Source organism: Saccopteryx bilineata, chromosome 1, assembly GCF_036850765.1.
Source record: "Saccopteryx bilineata isolate mSacBil1 chromosome 1, mSacBil1_pri_phased_curated, whole genome shotgun sequence".
NCBI classification, from domain to species: Eukaryota; Metazoa; Chordata; class Mammalia; order Chiroptera; family Emballonuridae; genus Saccopteryx; species Saccopteryx bilineata.
The window spans coordinates 42,608,786-42,625,496 of record NC_089490.1 but is presented as its reverse complement, the minus strand read 5'-3'; the positions used below and the strand labels follow the sequence as shown (position 1 = coordinate 42,625,496).

Below are 16,711 nucleotides of genomic sequence, written 5' to 3'. Positions count from 1 at the left end.
TTTTCACAATAAACATCCAGCCTACAAATGGCCTCACCTTATATTGTATACTCCTCTGTTTGCATGTATACTAGATGCTTCTAGGAAACTCAGGTTAGGCCGGGGTTGGCAAGCAATGACCTCATGACAAATCCAACCACATCCATTTCCTTATGTCTATGGCTGCTTGGGAACCGTAATATCAGTTAAGTAGTTGTGACAGAGATTATATGGCCCACAAAGCCTAAAATATTTACTATGTGGTCCATTACTCAAAAGGTTTGCCAACTCGAATTACATTTTGAAGTACATGTGAAAGCAGTTATCTCCTATACTCTGCACCTCGTTCTAATCTCATACTGAGACAAATTCTGCTTTAGTCAAGTGATTTCCAGTGATAACCCTAAATTCCTCTTTCTTCATCCTGTTTTTGCTCCCAGAGAGGTAGAGCCTCAAAGTTAGTATAATAGGCCATTAAAAACTCTATTATAATCTTACTCTAGGGCCTTTTGTTTTTGTGACAGTTACCTGTAATTTAAAATAATTCACTGTGATTATGTGGTATTTATGTAGCACTTCAGTACTTTTATGTGTATTTAAAATTCTCATAGACATTATCAGCAATAATTATACAACATGGCTCCCTTGTTGACATTAGCCAAACTTCTGACTGGTTCATATTATGTATTGAGTATGTATTGAGAAGTGGAAAAGTGAAAAATCATTCATAGGGGACCTGGCTGGTTGGCCTAGTGTGTGGATGTCCTGGGTTCAATTCCCTGTCAAGGCACACGGGAGAAGTGCCCATCTGTTTCTCTACCCCTTCCCCCTTTCACTTCTCTTTCTCTCTCTCCCCTCGCCTCTCTTCTCCTCCCCTCCTGCAGCCATGGCTTGATTAGAGAAAATTGACCAGGGGTGTCAAAGATGGCTCCAAGGCCTCCGCCTCAGGCACTAAAAAATGGCTCTGGTTGGATTGGATGGTCCCAGATGGGCAGAGCATCGCCCCCTAGTGGTTTTGCGGGGTAGATCCCAGTAGGGCACAAGCTGGAGTCTGTCTCTGCCTCCCCTCCTCTCATCAAATGAAAGAAAGAAAGAAAGAAAGAAAGAAAGAAAGAAAGAAAGAAAAGAAAGAAGGAAAGAAAGAAAGAGAGAGAGAGAGAGAGAGAGAGAGAGAGAGAAAAGAAAGAAGGAAAGAAAGAAAGAAAGAGAGAGAGAGAAAGAAGAAAAGAAATCATCCATAGGAATAAATTTTTAATTTCTCCACTAGTTTGATTCCAGGGAAGAAAACTAGTTTATCTTCAATCTTTCTGTAAGACTCCTTAAGAATTGCTCAATTTCTTAAATTCTCTTTCAGATATTTCTGCATCAAGATAAAATCTGATTTAACTCAACCATCTCTCATCAAAGCAAGGTCCCAAAAGTATTCTGTAAGTTTTTAGTGTTTTCCTCAAGTCCTGTATGAAAATATCTTAAAACAACAACAGTTGACATGTGTTGCAATTATTTCAAATAGGGCTCCCAAAGTAGAAGTGGCTATACTTGTTACATTATCCCTCATTTAATTCATAAAGCCACAGCTTGCTTCATTCATTTTTTTCATATTTATTGATTTCATATCATGTATAAAACAAGTACTTATATTAGTAGTTTTGAAGCCTAGAAATTCTAAAAGAGAAAAACATTATTCTGAAGAATCAGAGTATAGTGGGCCAGGTTGATCAGTAAATGAATAGTTGGAGAATAATATGATTGGGGCTAATAACAGAGGTCTATACCATGTGCTACGGAAGCAGAAAAGAATGTTGTGGAACTTCACTAAGATGATTTGCACAAGCCAACTCCTACAGGTGGTAGCTGTTTACCAGGCAAAGCAAAAACAAATACAAAGGCAAAGAGGCAAGGCTGGCTCAGGTGGATATGGGATACCCTGGGAAGCATAGAGATAGGGCCTCCGTCAGGGAGAAGAAATGGGAGGCCAGAAGCCCTGCTACAGCGTATCTCAGCCTGCAAAGAGGAGAGTATTTTTATAGCTCATCTACTCAGGAGTGGCCTTTTTATTTCTCACTAAGTCATCTTATATACTAGAGACAATCTGCATGATTGTGGCTGGTGGTCAGAAAAGGAAGTTAATCTTATGAGCCCTATAAACTCCCTGTAGAGTTGGAAGCAGATAATGTCATAATCAGGTGTTTACTTTTTCTTTAAATTTAAGATCCCTTGCATGGTAATATGGAGGATAGGCTAACACAAACAAAGGCTAAATGAGCAGACCAAAGTTAGAAGGATGTTATGTTAGTCCAGCTGAGAAATCATGAAGGCTAGGTGTAAAGGGGGTTGGTGTGGAGACTAGGAATTGGCCAGATAAAGAAGTTCCTTTACATTGCCTAGAGGACAATGCCCAAGGATAAATGAACAGAAGATAATCAAAATAGGCCTGGCAGCCTGACCTGGCAGTGGTGAAGTGGATAAAACACTGGCCTGGGGAACTGAGGACCCAGGTTTAAAACCCTGAGGTTGCTGGCTTGAGTGCAGGCTCACCAGCTTGAGCACAAGGTCACTGGCTTGAGCATGGAATCATAGACATGACCCCATGGTTGCTGGCTTGAGCCCAAAGGTTGCTGGCTTGAGCAAGGGGTCATTGACTCAGTGGGAGTCCCCTGGTCAAGGCACATAAGAGAAAGCAATTAAGAACAACTGAGGTGCCCAACAAAGAATTGATGCTTTTCATCTCTCTCCCTTCCTGTCCATCTGTCTCTGTTTGTCCCTCTCTCTCTGAATCTGCCTGCCTCTCTCTTAAAAAAAAAAGGCCTGACACTCTCCAAGTAACTATGGCATACAAGCCTAAAACTTGTGTTCTACTTCCCTGTTGAAGGAGTCTTCACTCTTTGGAAGTTCTGTCCAGACTTGGAGTTTGACCTAAGAACGCACACTAACTGTCCAAATTGGCTTCCTTGTCCCTCAAGGTGATCTGGCTCCTGGTAGCTCAACTGAACATTTCAGTAACTCCGTACTGTCAAATAATTCCACTTTCATCTTCTTGGCTTCTCTCAAAGTCAGCCTGAATATTGATTGATCTTTTGTCCTATTTTGAATTTGACTTTAATAATGTGATCTTTGGCTCCTACCATGCAAAACTGGAAATATATAATCAGGGGACAAGAAGGTTAAGTGGGTCAAAAGTATCTCCAATCCATTGTCTCTATATTGTGAACCCCATAATAAAAGGACAAAATAGTCTTTCATTGCCAGAGCCTATGGGTAAATCAAAAAACCAATTGACCATTCTGTTCCTTGGTTTGATAAAGGTTTTCAGAAATCCAGAAGAACCCTGGCAGAGTTAGTAAGACACTTCAAAAGGACTCAAATGAGTCACACATAAACAAGCTTATTACATTCAAATCCTTTTACAAACATCAGAGCAAGTCAATAAATTAGATTTTAATAAATCTAAATAGGAGGCTTTAGCTTCAGCCATTAGGATCATACACACATCTGAGATATAATAAACATGCATTTGGGACATTATTAGCAGGAAATGACTTCTATGGGAGAAATAATGAATAAGCACATTTCTTTTGAAGGTTATGAACATTATTTCACATGACTTATCAAGTGAGAAGATTGGCATTTGTTAAGTTTCCAAGTCTCATTAACTAAAACCTAGGAACCAGGTCACCTTTCAAGCAAGTCATCAATCACGAATAGGTTAAAACAGGCCACAGGAAAGTTGTCTTTATCACCATATTGGCTTAGATTCTGTTATAGTGGGGGGACCCTAATCCTTGTAAAACTACAGCTATTAGTTCCATAGGTATAAGCCCAAATGATGAATTTAAATAAATGAATTTATTCATTCATTCAATAAATATTTATTATATGCTTACTGTACTCAGACAGTACATTGGCAATAAATTTAAGAATGAAATAATCTAGCCCTTCCCTAGAAATGTATTGTCTGGTTGGAAGCAGGTACTAAAATTTAAGATTGTAGGTATGCACTGGGCATCATGGACCCCCAGAGCTGGTGTACCTAAAAGTGGAGGAAAAGACTGAGCAGAGTGTCAAAGAATGAGCACAAGACAGACAGAGGCATTTGGAAAATCAGGTAGGGTGGCGGAGAGTAGCAGTGCTTCCAGCTGGCAGGTAGCAAAAATCAAGAAGCCATTGGATGATTTTGATGACCTCTAAGCAGTTTGGTGTTGCTGGTGTGATAAAACAATAGTAAAATAGAACAAGAATGAAGGGGTCAGCACAAGTCATGTTCAAGGTTTCTCAAGTTTTATAAGCTACAGAACTCTTTCTCCATAAAATTTACTCTCGATCCCTAATATATTAATGCAAACAAAGCAGCGAATAGGAACTTGGATAGATAAAACATTTTTCACTGCTTGCTTCAGCACAGTTTGCAAATCCCTTCTACAGGAAGTGAGACAACAATACATGTTGTGGAGTGGTCAGATTTTAATTTTAGCTCCACGACTCAGTCAAGGAGGTAAAGAGTGGGTTTAATGATGCTGGAAGTGGTAGACTAATGAAGATGGTTATTAGTACCTGGTCAAAGCCAGAAACTGAATTGGAGAAATATGTGAGGTAGATGATTTATTAGACTTACTACTTGAGAGAAAAGGAGAAATCAAGGATAACACACAGAGTTCAAGCTTCGGTAACTGGGTTGGAGACTATAGATAATACATTCAATTTATATAGAATATTTTGGAGCATGGGGAAGGGACATGAATGGTGAATTTAGTGATGAGCAGAATATTGGACATGAGGAAATCTGAAGTTCAGAAGTGAAAGATAGAATCAGATACACATCATGGGGTCATCATTATAATCATCACCATAATTACAGTAAGGAGTGCTTACCAAGTGCGTCATTGAAACTAGCTCATGGAGCATTAACAACAACATCATAATGGAGATACTAAGAAGAAGCGAGGTCTAGAGAGGCTGAGCATCATGCTCAAGATCATACAACTAGGAAGCAACTGGAAGACATAGGGTGCTTAAATCTATCTGGTTTAAAATGTTTGCTTTCATCACCAACACAAAGATGGATATCTCTGGGGGAAGCATGAAAGCCACTGAATTCCAAGAGGAGAGGCGACCATGTCCTAGGGTATCAGGAGAAATGGTATGGATAGCTGACAACACATGTTCAACATTCCTTCTCAGAACTTGAACACATATACATTCAGAAGCCAGGCATGTAAGTAATGTGAGAAAAATCTGGGTCTCTTGCAAAAAAAGTGTGTGTGGGGGGGAAATAGATGAACTACAGAGTACTTCACCCAATTCAAGGTATTTAAATTTATGATTTTATTTTTTTCAAAAAAATAATTTTGACAACACAAAAAACATCATCCATTATAATGACCATAGTCTTGTAGTTTGGTCCATCTTTACTATCTCTATTTAAACTACAAATTAGAAACATAACAATAATTTAGAAAGGGTGACTAAGCACAAGATTAAGAAATCTTTGTAGAGCATGTGATTTTTAAAAAGTACTCCAATATAGGCCCTGGCCGGTTGGCTCAGTGGTAGAGCGTCGGCCTGGTGTGTAGAAGTCCCGGGTTCAATTCCCGGCCAGGGCACACAGGAGAAGCGCCCATCTGCTTCTCCACCCCTCCCCCTCTCCTTCCTCTCTGTCTCTCTCTTCCCCTCCCGCAGCCGAGGCTCCACTGGAGCAAAGATGGCCCGGGCGCTGGGGATGGCTCCTTGGCCTCTGCCCCAGGCGCTAGAGTGGCTCTGGTAGCAACAGAGCGACGCCCCGGAAGGGCAGAGCATCGCCCCCTGGTGGGCAGAGCATCGCCCCCTGGTGGGCGTGCCGGGTGGATCCTGGTCAGGCGCATGTGGGTGTCTGTCTGACTCTCTCTCCCCGTTTCTAGCTTCAGAAAAATACAAAAACAAAAAACAAAACAAAAAAAGTACTCCAATACAGAGAATTCCTGTATTTTTTGCAAGACTAAAAAAGGCATCCCATTATGTAATTCAATGGCCCATACACAGAGAACCATGAGATAAATTCCTCTTCAATAGTGCTAAGAAAACGTTCGCCCACCTAAAATAATTTGGAAAGTTTCCATCGATTTGTCAATGAGGACTTTGCTGCATCTCTTAGGACTAAAGTTAGTGTCTATCTTTGCCCTCTCATATTTGAATATTAGTTTTTTAAATGCTTAACATTTTTAGGCTTGTTTGTAATTTACTTTCTAATATTTGGGTATTCTCATTCTGATACTATATATGTGTTTGTTAGGTTAACCTTTAAGTCTAGCTGTCCAGGAATACACAGAACAGGGTGGTCAGCCGCCATTACAATCGAAAGGTGGCAACTGCAAGTTCTTTTGATCTAGGTAAATCTATTCACAATCAACACTGTACTCAGCATTGAACTGAATGTTCAAGGTGATAAACTAGGGTCTGATTAATCATTATGGTGAATGTATTAATGGGCTCCTTTTGGTAAAAATAAAGTCATTGAGGCTATGTGAATTAGCTAATACAATTAAACACTTCTCACTCTTGAATGGACTGAATGAGAGATTCCACTGAGGCCTATATCTTGCATTTTTTAGAGAAAGAGCCAGTCCACAGATTTATTGGACTAGGACTATTTCTGATTGAATCATGCTGACTGAAGGATTCTGAATTCTACTTCTAGACTGCTGCTATGTCCACCTCAAATGAATGTTGCATACAAGGTGTGGTCAAAGTGCCTAAATTGAGAAAGACCTAGAACTTCATTGTGCTTATAGAACAGGTTTGGCTCCTGATTTGGTAATAAGTGCTTATCTAATAAATATCTGACTGGGTAGTAGAATGTGGACTTGACTTCCTTTCATTACAACCTGGTACTGAGGCTGTCTACTGAGCATTTTGAAGTTGGCTGGCCACCATTATCTAAGTCCCCAAATAAGCCAAAAAAACCAACAACAAAAAATCCCAAGAGTGCTGCCAAATTTGGCTTCTGTCAGTTAAAAAAGAAGTAGTTATATGTTATTGTGATTAAGAAAACTATTCACTGAATATATGTTTCCAAAATAATCTTTGTTTTTCGTAAAATAGTACAACCAGGATCAACTAAAAACATTCATCCTTTAAGGGACAAAGGAAACACTTTACAAATAAACAATATTTAAGTGGTATGTGAACATTCTGGGTGAAATTATAAATGCATAAAGGTCAAAGGGTAATGGCACTTTATGAGAACGCCTGAAATACAATAAAATGTTATAATTAAATTTTATAACTGCATTTTAAGAAGAGATATAAGTAATTGCATTTGATTCTTAGCTTGGCTGCGAGCAATTGAATCAACAGCTTAAAACTTAGAATACATCACATTTTTAACAATGGATTATTTCAGCTTCTTTCTATCCCAACTCAAAAGAAAGCAGAGATGCTGCATAGTGAGATAATAGAGCCAGTTACATTTCAGCAAGCAATTCAGAGAAAGATCCCAGTATGATACTTCAAAACTATCCTGGACATCAGCATCAAATACCAGTTTTCACACATACTAGCCATGACAACTCTCAGAGGCAGTACCAAGTAACCTGCTCATCAAAAAGCTCTCTCAGGTGTTTCTATTTTTCCAAGTGGGGCACACTAAAACATCAATCAAAACTTAGCAGGGAAGTCAAATATAAGAATCTGATCGATTACAAAATGCCCACAGCAGCAGCAGGATCCTAACACACAGCCTATATAAAATACTGTAGCCATGGATCAATAGTTTACATTTTTAAAACACTTTCCTGGAGATTATATAGAAAAATACAGATGATATATTTAGAAAATTTTCTCTTCTTTTTCTTTCTTTTTCTTTTTCTGAGAAAGCATTAATTACAATACAGTAAATTAGGTATAGCTTTTCACACACTGCTATTCCACATATAAAATGAAGTATGGTCAATTAATCCTTAATATTTTTGAGACTAACTAAGAATAAAACCCCACTGTTTTACATTTTCCCATTAGTCACTCTGTAGTGAATTGTCCTTGGCCTGTAATATGATCTAGTCAGAGACAGTAAAGCAAAATTAGCATAGCCTAATAGAAAACCAATAACTGCTCCTTTTGTTCATCACCACTACAACCTACCACCTGCTCCTTCCCACAAGCATCAATAACTAAAGCAGCAAAAATTAGCATAGTCTATCTGGAACAGAGCTACTACGGTCCCCAAACCAGGTGGAAACTCTTCTGCAGTTGATTACCTGGGAAGAACCAAAATGACACTTAACGTTTTATTTTTAACTAAGCCCATACTAACCATTCTTTATACTCAGAAATGCAAAGTAAATCTAGACTTGTCTTATCTTGACTCTTATGTTCCTAATACTTGCAGGCACTTTCATATAAAACAGGGATGTTGGAAACCTAGAAAAGTCAAAATGGGGAAGAAGAATGTAATTTCTTGAGACCATTTTAGTTTCTGAATATTATTAGCATTCAGACCTACACAATATGATATTCATTGAGAACTTGAAAAGGAGCTAGTCTGAATTAAGATGTATTGTAATAAAAATGACACTTAAATCCTTAAGGCTTAATACAAATATGTGAAATATTGTATTAGACTTAATACAAATATGTGAAATATTGTATTAAGATTTTAAAAATAGTAACTATGTGTTAAAAGATTATCTTTTGGATATAGTGAATTAAATATAATATACAGTCAGTCCTCATTTAATATCATGGATAGGTTCTGCAACTTTGAGCAAAATGACATAAAGAAACCATTTTTACCATAGGCTAATTGATATAAACAAGAGTTAACTTTCTACAGTATCTCATCAAGGTTATATATAAATGACAGAACAATGTTATTTGAGAAGCTGCTGTTTTATTAAAATTAATTTCACTTGTTTCTTTTTATTTTATTAATAAGGCTACTAAGATATAATTATGTATGTGGCTTGCATTTTGTGGCTTCCTGTACATTTCTATTGGATAACAATGATTCAGGCAATAAACTGTAGTATGTAGCAAACCTTGTGGAAAATTCTATTTTACCATGGCTCAGAACTTATAAAAACGTTGCCACAGAGCATGAAACAGTTTTAAAAGTATATTTCCTGCTGGAGATCATGTAGCTATCCATATTCCAATGAAGGGCATAACTCAAGAGTAATTTAGATGATAAACAATGACAGGTAAGGAGGCTTTGGTGGAAAAAAACTAAATTACCCATGTCCCACAAATATCTACTCTAGCAAAAAAACCTACTGGAAAGGACATTTGATTTTTTAAAAATGACAGCTTATGGGAGAATAAAGTTCAATTATTGGCTTTAGTATTTGAAAAAAAAAAGTTGAAAAAAATACAGGCGCGGATTGATCGACATGTTGTTAAAACAGTGTTTACCAGAATTCCTTTGAGGTAGGGATAAGTTAATTTAAGATTGCTACTATGGGTTTCTTGGAATGTATTTCAGAGTAGTTTAGTAAAGAGAGCTGACAGTCATTTCTAGAACAAACGTGGTCATCAACTCAGGTCAGTTCTTATAAAAAGGACCTATACCCATACTTCTGAAAGTGACTATGCAGCTAAAGAATTGCAATGCTAGTACAGATGTATTTTAGGTTAAGTGAAACTTTTTGAAAGGCATAAAACCTAGATTCACTTTCACCTTATATACTGCCTTCGATTATTGCCTCCAGACGATTTTTAGATAGACTTTCAAGATCTATGTTACACTTGTAAGCAATTTACAGTTGACATTTAGGAATCAGTATATAAATAAATTAGACCAAAACACAGGCAATCCTACTACAATTAAGATAATGAGTCAAAATTTGTGCTTTTGATGTTGTAAGGCTTTGAACTGATAGAGCTTTGATATAATGTTTAATAAACACATATTTTTACTATTGTAAACAGCCTCTCAATCCCCAGGAAATAAAGCCAATGGAATGTATATCTGGTTTGGAATAGGCAATTTTTTTATTCAGAAAATAAAATAATTTAAAATATTTTTCAGATGTTCTTCATTTTATCTAGAATAAATGTTTAGATTATCAATAACCAACTGTATATCAAACCATAAACACACAAAGAGAATCAGAATAATTGCCAGTCGTACCTTATTATGAGTCTGAGTCTGTCCCACCAGTATGAGGATGTTGGATGAGATGATGGACAGGCAGAAGTTAATTAGAATTATGGACCTCTCAGAGCGTATGTACCTAGCCAGAGAGAAAGAGTCCAACTTTAAAATTCAACAGAGAGAGAAAGAACTCAATTTTATGCAAATTGGTAAGAACTCATCCAGAAAAAGAAACACCAAAATAAAGACTTTACAAGAGAAAAAACAAAAAAAATTTTTTTTTTAAAAAATAAAGATTATTCTTAGAGACTCAGTTTTATATTGGCATGGCATGTCCTAGGGCAGGGGTCCCCAAACTACGGCCCGCGGGCCACATGCGGCCCCCTTAGGCCATTTATCTGGCCCCCGCCACACTTCTGGAAGGGGCACCTCCTTCATTGGTGGTCAGTGAAAGGAGCATAGTTCCCATTGAAATATTGGTCAGTTTGTTGATTTAAATTTACTTGTTCTTTATTTTAAATATTGTATTTGTTCCATTTTGTTTTTTTACTTTAAAATAAGATATGTGCAGTGTGCATAGGAATTTGTTCATAGTTTTTTTTATAGCCCGGCCCTCCAACGGTCTGAGGGACAGTGAACTGGCCCCCTGTGTAAAAAGTTTGGGGACCCCTGTCCTAGGGTCTATAAAAACTATTTTTTTTCTTTAGATATCAGTGGGGAGAGCATGACATTTCTGATACAACCTAAGTTGTACAACTATTATCAGTGTAATTTTTTTTTACTAGAAATAGAAAATTCCTTACAAATACATTTATTAGCATAATTACCTTTAAGTATATAATATGTTAAATTTTATCATATATCCCTATGAAGAAGTACTTGTACAAAGTCTGTTATATAATTTTTAAGTGCATCAAGATTGTGTGTGAGCCATGGAGAAAGCTGGTTAGAATAAAAAATGTTCTACCAGCTGTTTACCATGAAAGGGTAACCACTCTTTTGCTTTACTGTACCCCGTAGTAAATCACCGAGTGACAGTAACAAAAAGACACACTTGTACTTGCTATGTGTTTGAAACTGGTCAATTTGTATTAGAATACGAAATCACTTTCCACAGAAGGCACAGACTTTCATGTGCAGTGTTCGATGGCGGTGCCAGAGATCTGGAGGCACTCTTAGGAAGATAAAATCTATCCAAGTTCTTTTTCTCTGTCTTTGAGGACTATGTAAGGCAGAAGCTCCACATTCCATCACATAGTTCAGAAATGAAACCAAAACTAAAAAAGATGTTACAATAAAATACAAATAGAAATTTTATTAATTTTTTTTTAAATTTTCTTTCTCGGCAAACCCAAATTAGGCTCACCTAAGTCAATTTTGCAATGGCTTTAAGAGTTTATTAACCATATCTCTGCATCATAAGTATCTAAAAATATAATAAGTGTGGTTTATATATGTACTGGGATGCTGAAATTATCAAATATTAAGTTTTATTTTTTGTGTGTGGGACATGTAACAAAAAGTTTAAAGGGCCACACAAAATTGACCCTTTATATAATGTTAATGACTTCCATGACAGCAGAAGCACACAGATGACATCATTAAAAAGGTTTCAGTGATATCATCTACACTGTAAAAAGGAAAATCATGGTAATAAAAGGCCAGGACTGACCAGCCTAAACAGTCTTTATACATCATTTTCCTTAATACCAAGTCATATCTGCCTTAAAAATTAGTATAAAATATTTCAACTTTCAACACTTTCTGTAAGTGTGTTTAATATGTTAAGCAAAATTTGTGAATGCATCGTTTTAATACATGGATAAAAAGAACATGCTCAGTTGTTCTTTGATGTAATAACTTTACAGAACAAATCTATAGATGGAAAGACCATAACTTAGTGTATTAACTTTCCGATGAACATATCTAAGGCACTATATGGGAAACCAACAAATTTCAAAATAGTATGTTATATATGCAATAATTATGATGTTTATACATTTTACAAATCCTTACAAAATAAAAAAAATTAAACTTTTTCACTAGAAGAAAAGGCAGTAGGATCCTAACATGAGTGTTACGATATTATAATGTTACAAGGTAAATTTAATGTTTATAAAATGCATTGAATTTGTCAAGCTACCAGATTCATGTAATCATTGGTGAGTCTTAAAACTTCTATCAAACTATTAATATTATTTGAATACTTTTAATTGTGAACCATGAGGTGATGGTGACTAACTGCTAGGAATCCGAATTTATGTTGTTTCTAGGCCCTTTCTTCCATACTTCTCAGTTTCATGTCAAGTTTTGACAGCTCCTTTCAGGTATCTTGGTAATTCTTAGGTAACTATTATAATAGGTGATTTTCCTGAACGTTCTGAATTAAAGAAAACTTTACCATGAATTAATTAATCCTGTATTTCTTCGACAAATTTTACATATCATTTACATTGGCAGTGTTTGTGCTAAGGTTAGCTACATGTATTGAGGGTGAGGAGATGGAGGAATTGATGCCTGAACTCTTAAGTGCTGAGAAGTACAAACTTAGTTCTAAATAGTTTAGTCATTATAAATTATGATGCTACTATAATCCCCTGGTACCCTGGCTCTAACACACTGCCTCATTTTGTGCACCATTCATACAACTGTGGGAGAGAAAGTTGTCTTAATCCCTGCCTTTGTCTATCTAGCTCTTTTATTACCAGAACAATGCTTACTCTATTGAGCCCTGAACCCTGGGGTCTGTTGTCTACAATTCCATGCCTAGACCAAGCATTTCCTTCATATCATGGGATTGGTCATATTTTATCAGATTGTCACACTCTGTCAGTGTTTTATTACCAGATAACTCCTTCTCAGAAAAGCAGAACCTCCATTATGTATCTGTGCCAATGGACCAATAATGTGTACATATTTTATTTTAAGAATGAAAATTTTAATATCTCTGATAATTTAATATCCTGGACAATTAACTCTTATGTAGAAAGAAGTAAAAATATATAATAAAGAACAATAATTTTTTAAAGAATGTTGAAGAAAATAACCTTTCCTTATTAAATTATAATTAATTTTTTAACTGAATTGTTTTTTATCTCAAGTAAAATATAAGTAAAATCCTAGACTGGTTACTTTTGTAATTTTAATATTGTAATTTTTCAGGAAATAATACAGAATTATCTATTTACCAATATAATAACTGTTTTTAGAACATTTTAAATAATCAAAATGAATATAAAAATAATGTTAAAAATTTAAAAACACATTAGAAAGTTTGGCCATTAGGTTACTTTTGGTTTATTATGAGTAGACATAACAAACTTCACAGGTATAATTTTAACAGAAAAAAAATCTTTAAGAAATACTAAATTTTCTTATCAAGTAGATGCAATTTCAAATATTGTTTATAATTTTTTCAATCACATACCCATGTTTATGTATTTTTCTGACTTTTCATCAATTTTTCAAAATATGAGTTATTCAAAACTTTCAACTGAAAGCCTTTTCAGAGCACTGAGGTATTATGTTAGTGAATTACTATTACAGAAACTTTTACGGATTGATTGGGACATACCAAAAGCATGTGTTTAAAATCTTAAAATTTAGAGACCATATTTCAGTAACAGAGAAATTAATTTGACTGTGTCAATTAAACTCAAGCTCAACAACAACTGGGATAAAAAGAAACCACATATACAGTGAACTTGGGAAATAAGAATACCATACTCAGGAGTAAGCAACTTGTTGAAAGATACCATCATTTGAATTGGGAAGAAAAGTATGTGCATATTTTATTTTCTCCTCATAGCCAAATACAGACAAGAAAATTTGCTAAACACTTATTGTTATTGTGCTAATTTATTATAGCCCAACGACAGCAATTATAACTCCGGACTAAAAATACTTTTTCCAGTGAATCGAGAAAAGGAGACATAATAATGGTTATCATATTGCTTGATTTAAGTCTAAAACACAGAGTATTGCATTTCAAGTGTATTAATTGATTACATACCTCCATAATGCTGCATAGACAACTGCTAGGGTGATCAAGGCCAAACAAGAAAGGCCACTGCCCACTATTAGGGTAACTGAAGGTCTACCAGAGGACTCCATGATCTGCAAATTAAACAAAAGAAACAAAAATTTTTTTTTCAATAAATTTCTAAACTCTCTAAAACCATCCTAACACTCATAAATAGCCAAGAGAGTTGTTATGGTTACCAGATATTACCCAGTAACCACTCTGTTCACAAATTCCAAATCTCTAAAATTACTAATTCTAGCTCACCCCCTCCCATGTGAACTAAAAAAGGTTATTGAGTTTTAAATACCTGATAATGATATATCAATCACTATGACTTTCTAAAATAATAATAATAGTAATAAACGAAAACTACAATTTGGTCAACATTCACATGTTAAATTTCTTCCAGTTAAAATTTGAATCAGCATTCACTTTCCTTTAACTAACTATAGTTCAGTTATTTCACAACATGTTTTTTGATAAAAATGTATTTGACCCTCCCATTTACAACTGATCATGTGACTTGAATCTGTGTATCTAGATATGGAAAAATTTTCAAACTTTCTGACTTTTGACAACTTTGTTCTAAGTCAAGTATTCTCTCATTTAATTCTACTTGCTTGGTCTCTAAGGATATAGAGGAAAATAAAATTTCAAATATGAGATCTTAGAATATATTCTGTGACTTTTTTCTATGAACAAAATATGCAGAGATAATTTCACAATGCCAGGATCAATCTCTAAATACATGACCTTGAAAAATAAGCCTTATATCTTTTAAAACATAAAGATTACAAGCAGTTATAATATGAGAGATTTCTTTCCTAGACATTAACAGGATACTAACTAGTGAAATATTTTTTCTTATTTTTAGTACTGGAAGTTTAAAAAAATGCACTTTCAGATCAAGTGTGTTACAAACCTTAGACATTCACATTAAATTATACTAGGTATCTTTTGGGGGGGTCATTAAAGAAAGTAAGAAGAGTGGTGAATATTTTGGCCAAATTTTAAAAGAAAGTCACAGTTATCTTCATTGTTTTTCATTATTTCAATTTTTGAAATAATTTTAAAAACACATTTGATGAGGAAAATTTTCTTTTAAATAGTTTATACAGCTCTCTATTTCACAAACTAGTTTTATACACCTATATACTTTTAAGGAATAATTTTAGTTTTTGACAACTCATGCTTTCAGGAAAACTTCATTTAATTAAAAACATATATCCCAGGACACCCCCAGAAAACCCGTACTCAAAATAGTCAATGCAGATATGCAATGTGTTTGGCTGTAGTGTCTGGGATCTTCATTCTACTACCAACAGTATCTTCACAAATTCCCCAGAACAGCTTTCCAGTTCTAAAATAAAGATTAAGTTGGCATTCCATTTTATTTGAAAGTTTGCAACATATTAGTAATATGGTTGGAGTACATACTCAAAACTACACTGCAGAAATTTCAAGTTAGAAGACATAAAATTGAGTCGAATTTAGTTATAGCACACCAACTACAATTCATTTCACCAAGCTACTGTAGCTAAGGAGAAGACGAACCTAATTTTGCCACCCTGCAACATTTTCCATTTCCCCATTAAAATGCGGTTCCCTGGAGAAACACTTGCCACAATGTCCCTGTCTTTGCATTAAAGCCGTGTTTTTCCTTTGTTACTTACTATTTCTCTAGGTTGCTGAGCCAAAATGGCGAAGGTAGAGAGACGATCACATAAGCATTTCGTATGGGATGCATCGGTAAGCACAGTTTTACATCCCTGGGTGGACCACGTTCCCAAAGACTCGTTCCTGCAAAGGGGGGGAGGAGATCAGGATAAATACGCCTGATGGCCAAATCCAAAAAGAAGAAAATGCAGTTTAATTAAGAGAACGGTCTACTGTAAATTCCCGTACAGGAAAAAACAAAAACAAAACAAACTACTTGTTGTTGAACAGGATGCAATTTAGATGCATCTCCAGCAATGCAAAACGAGTGTTTGGAAAAAGCAAGCAGGCAGTGGTGCGGCGTGAATGCAGAGAGCTGTCCAGCGCCGGGGGTGCTGAAACCGGGAGTAGCTCTGTCCAGCCCTCTGCGAGGAACAGCAGCGGCAGCGGCAGCGGCAGCAACACGAGGAGCCGCCAGAGCGTTGGCAGCCACTTCCTATGCTCATCGGATCATTTCAAACACTCTGAGTGTAAAGAGGCTTTTCATAGCAGCTCTGATTCCTGTCCCGTATTTTTTGGATCGTGAATGCTTGCTTTATAAAATGAGGATTTCTCTGAAAAGCGTGCCTAAAAGGTAGCTTGGGTTAGGAGATAGGATCTTCTCCGCTGCTGGTTAGGGATTTTTCCTTCCTTTAGAATTAGCTGCTGTGAAAAATTCACCCTGGAAACGGGAAACAGCAGCAGCGGCATCAGCTGGTTCCGATTCTCATTGCCTATGCTTGGTATCCAGGGGAGGGGTGGGTTTCAGATATAAGCTTTCCATTCCACAATTCTCTCAGCCCAAAGCGCTTCTGAAGCCCTTGACATTTCCCCTGTTCCACCTCTTTGCCCTGGGGTAGAAGCATTAAGCTAACCCCAAGTCAGCTAGAACATTTAGAGAAACCCCTCCCCCCAAAGTGTGGTAGGGAGGGGGAAAGATGGCCTGCTTC

General features: G+C 36.1%; 1 protein-coding gene across 3 annotated transcripts in view; it reads right to left on the bottom strand.

Annotated features, from left to right (window-relative positions):
• ADGRB3 (adhesion G protein-coupled receptor B3) overlaps positions 1-16,711 on the bottom strand; it is a 788,922-nt gene that overhangs the window by 160,254 nt on the left and 611,957 nt on the right. For all 3 annotated transcript variants that reach the window (XM_066253172.1, XM_066253185.1, XM_066253176.1), the window contains 3 exons: positions 15,740-15,866; positions 14,055-14,158; positions 10,079-10,181 (listed from right to left, as the gene is read on the bottom strand). In XM_066253172.1, coding sequence (XP_066109269.1) covers positions 10,079-10,181; positions 14,055-14,158; positions 15,740-15,866 — 334 coding nt within the window. The remainder of the gene's footprint in view (positions 1-10,078; positions 10,182-14,054; positions 14,159-15,739; positions 15,867-16,711) is intronic.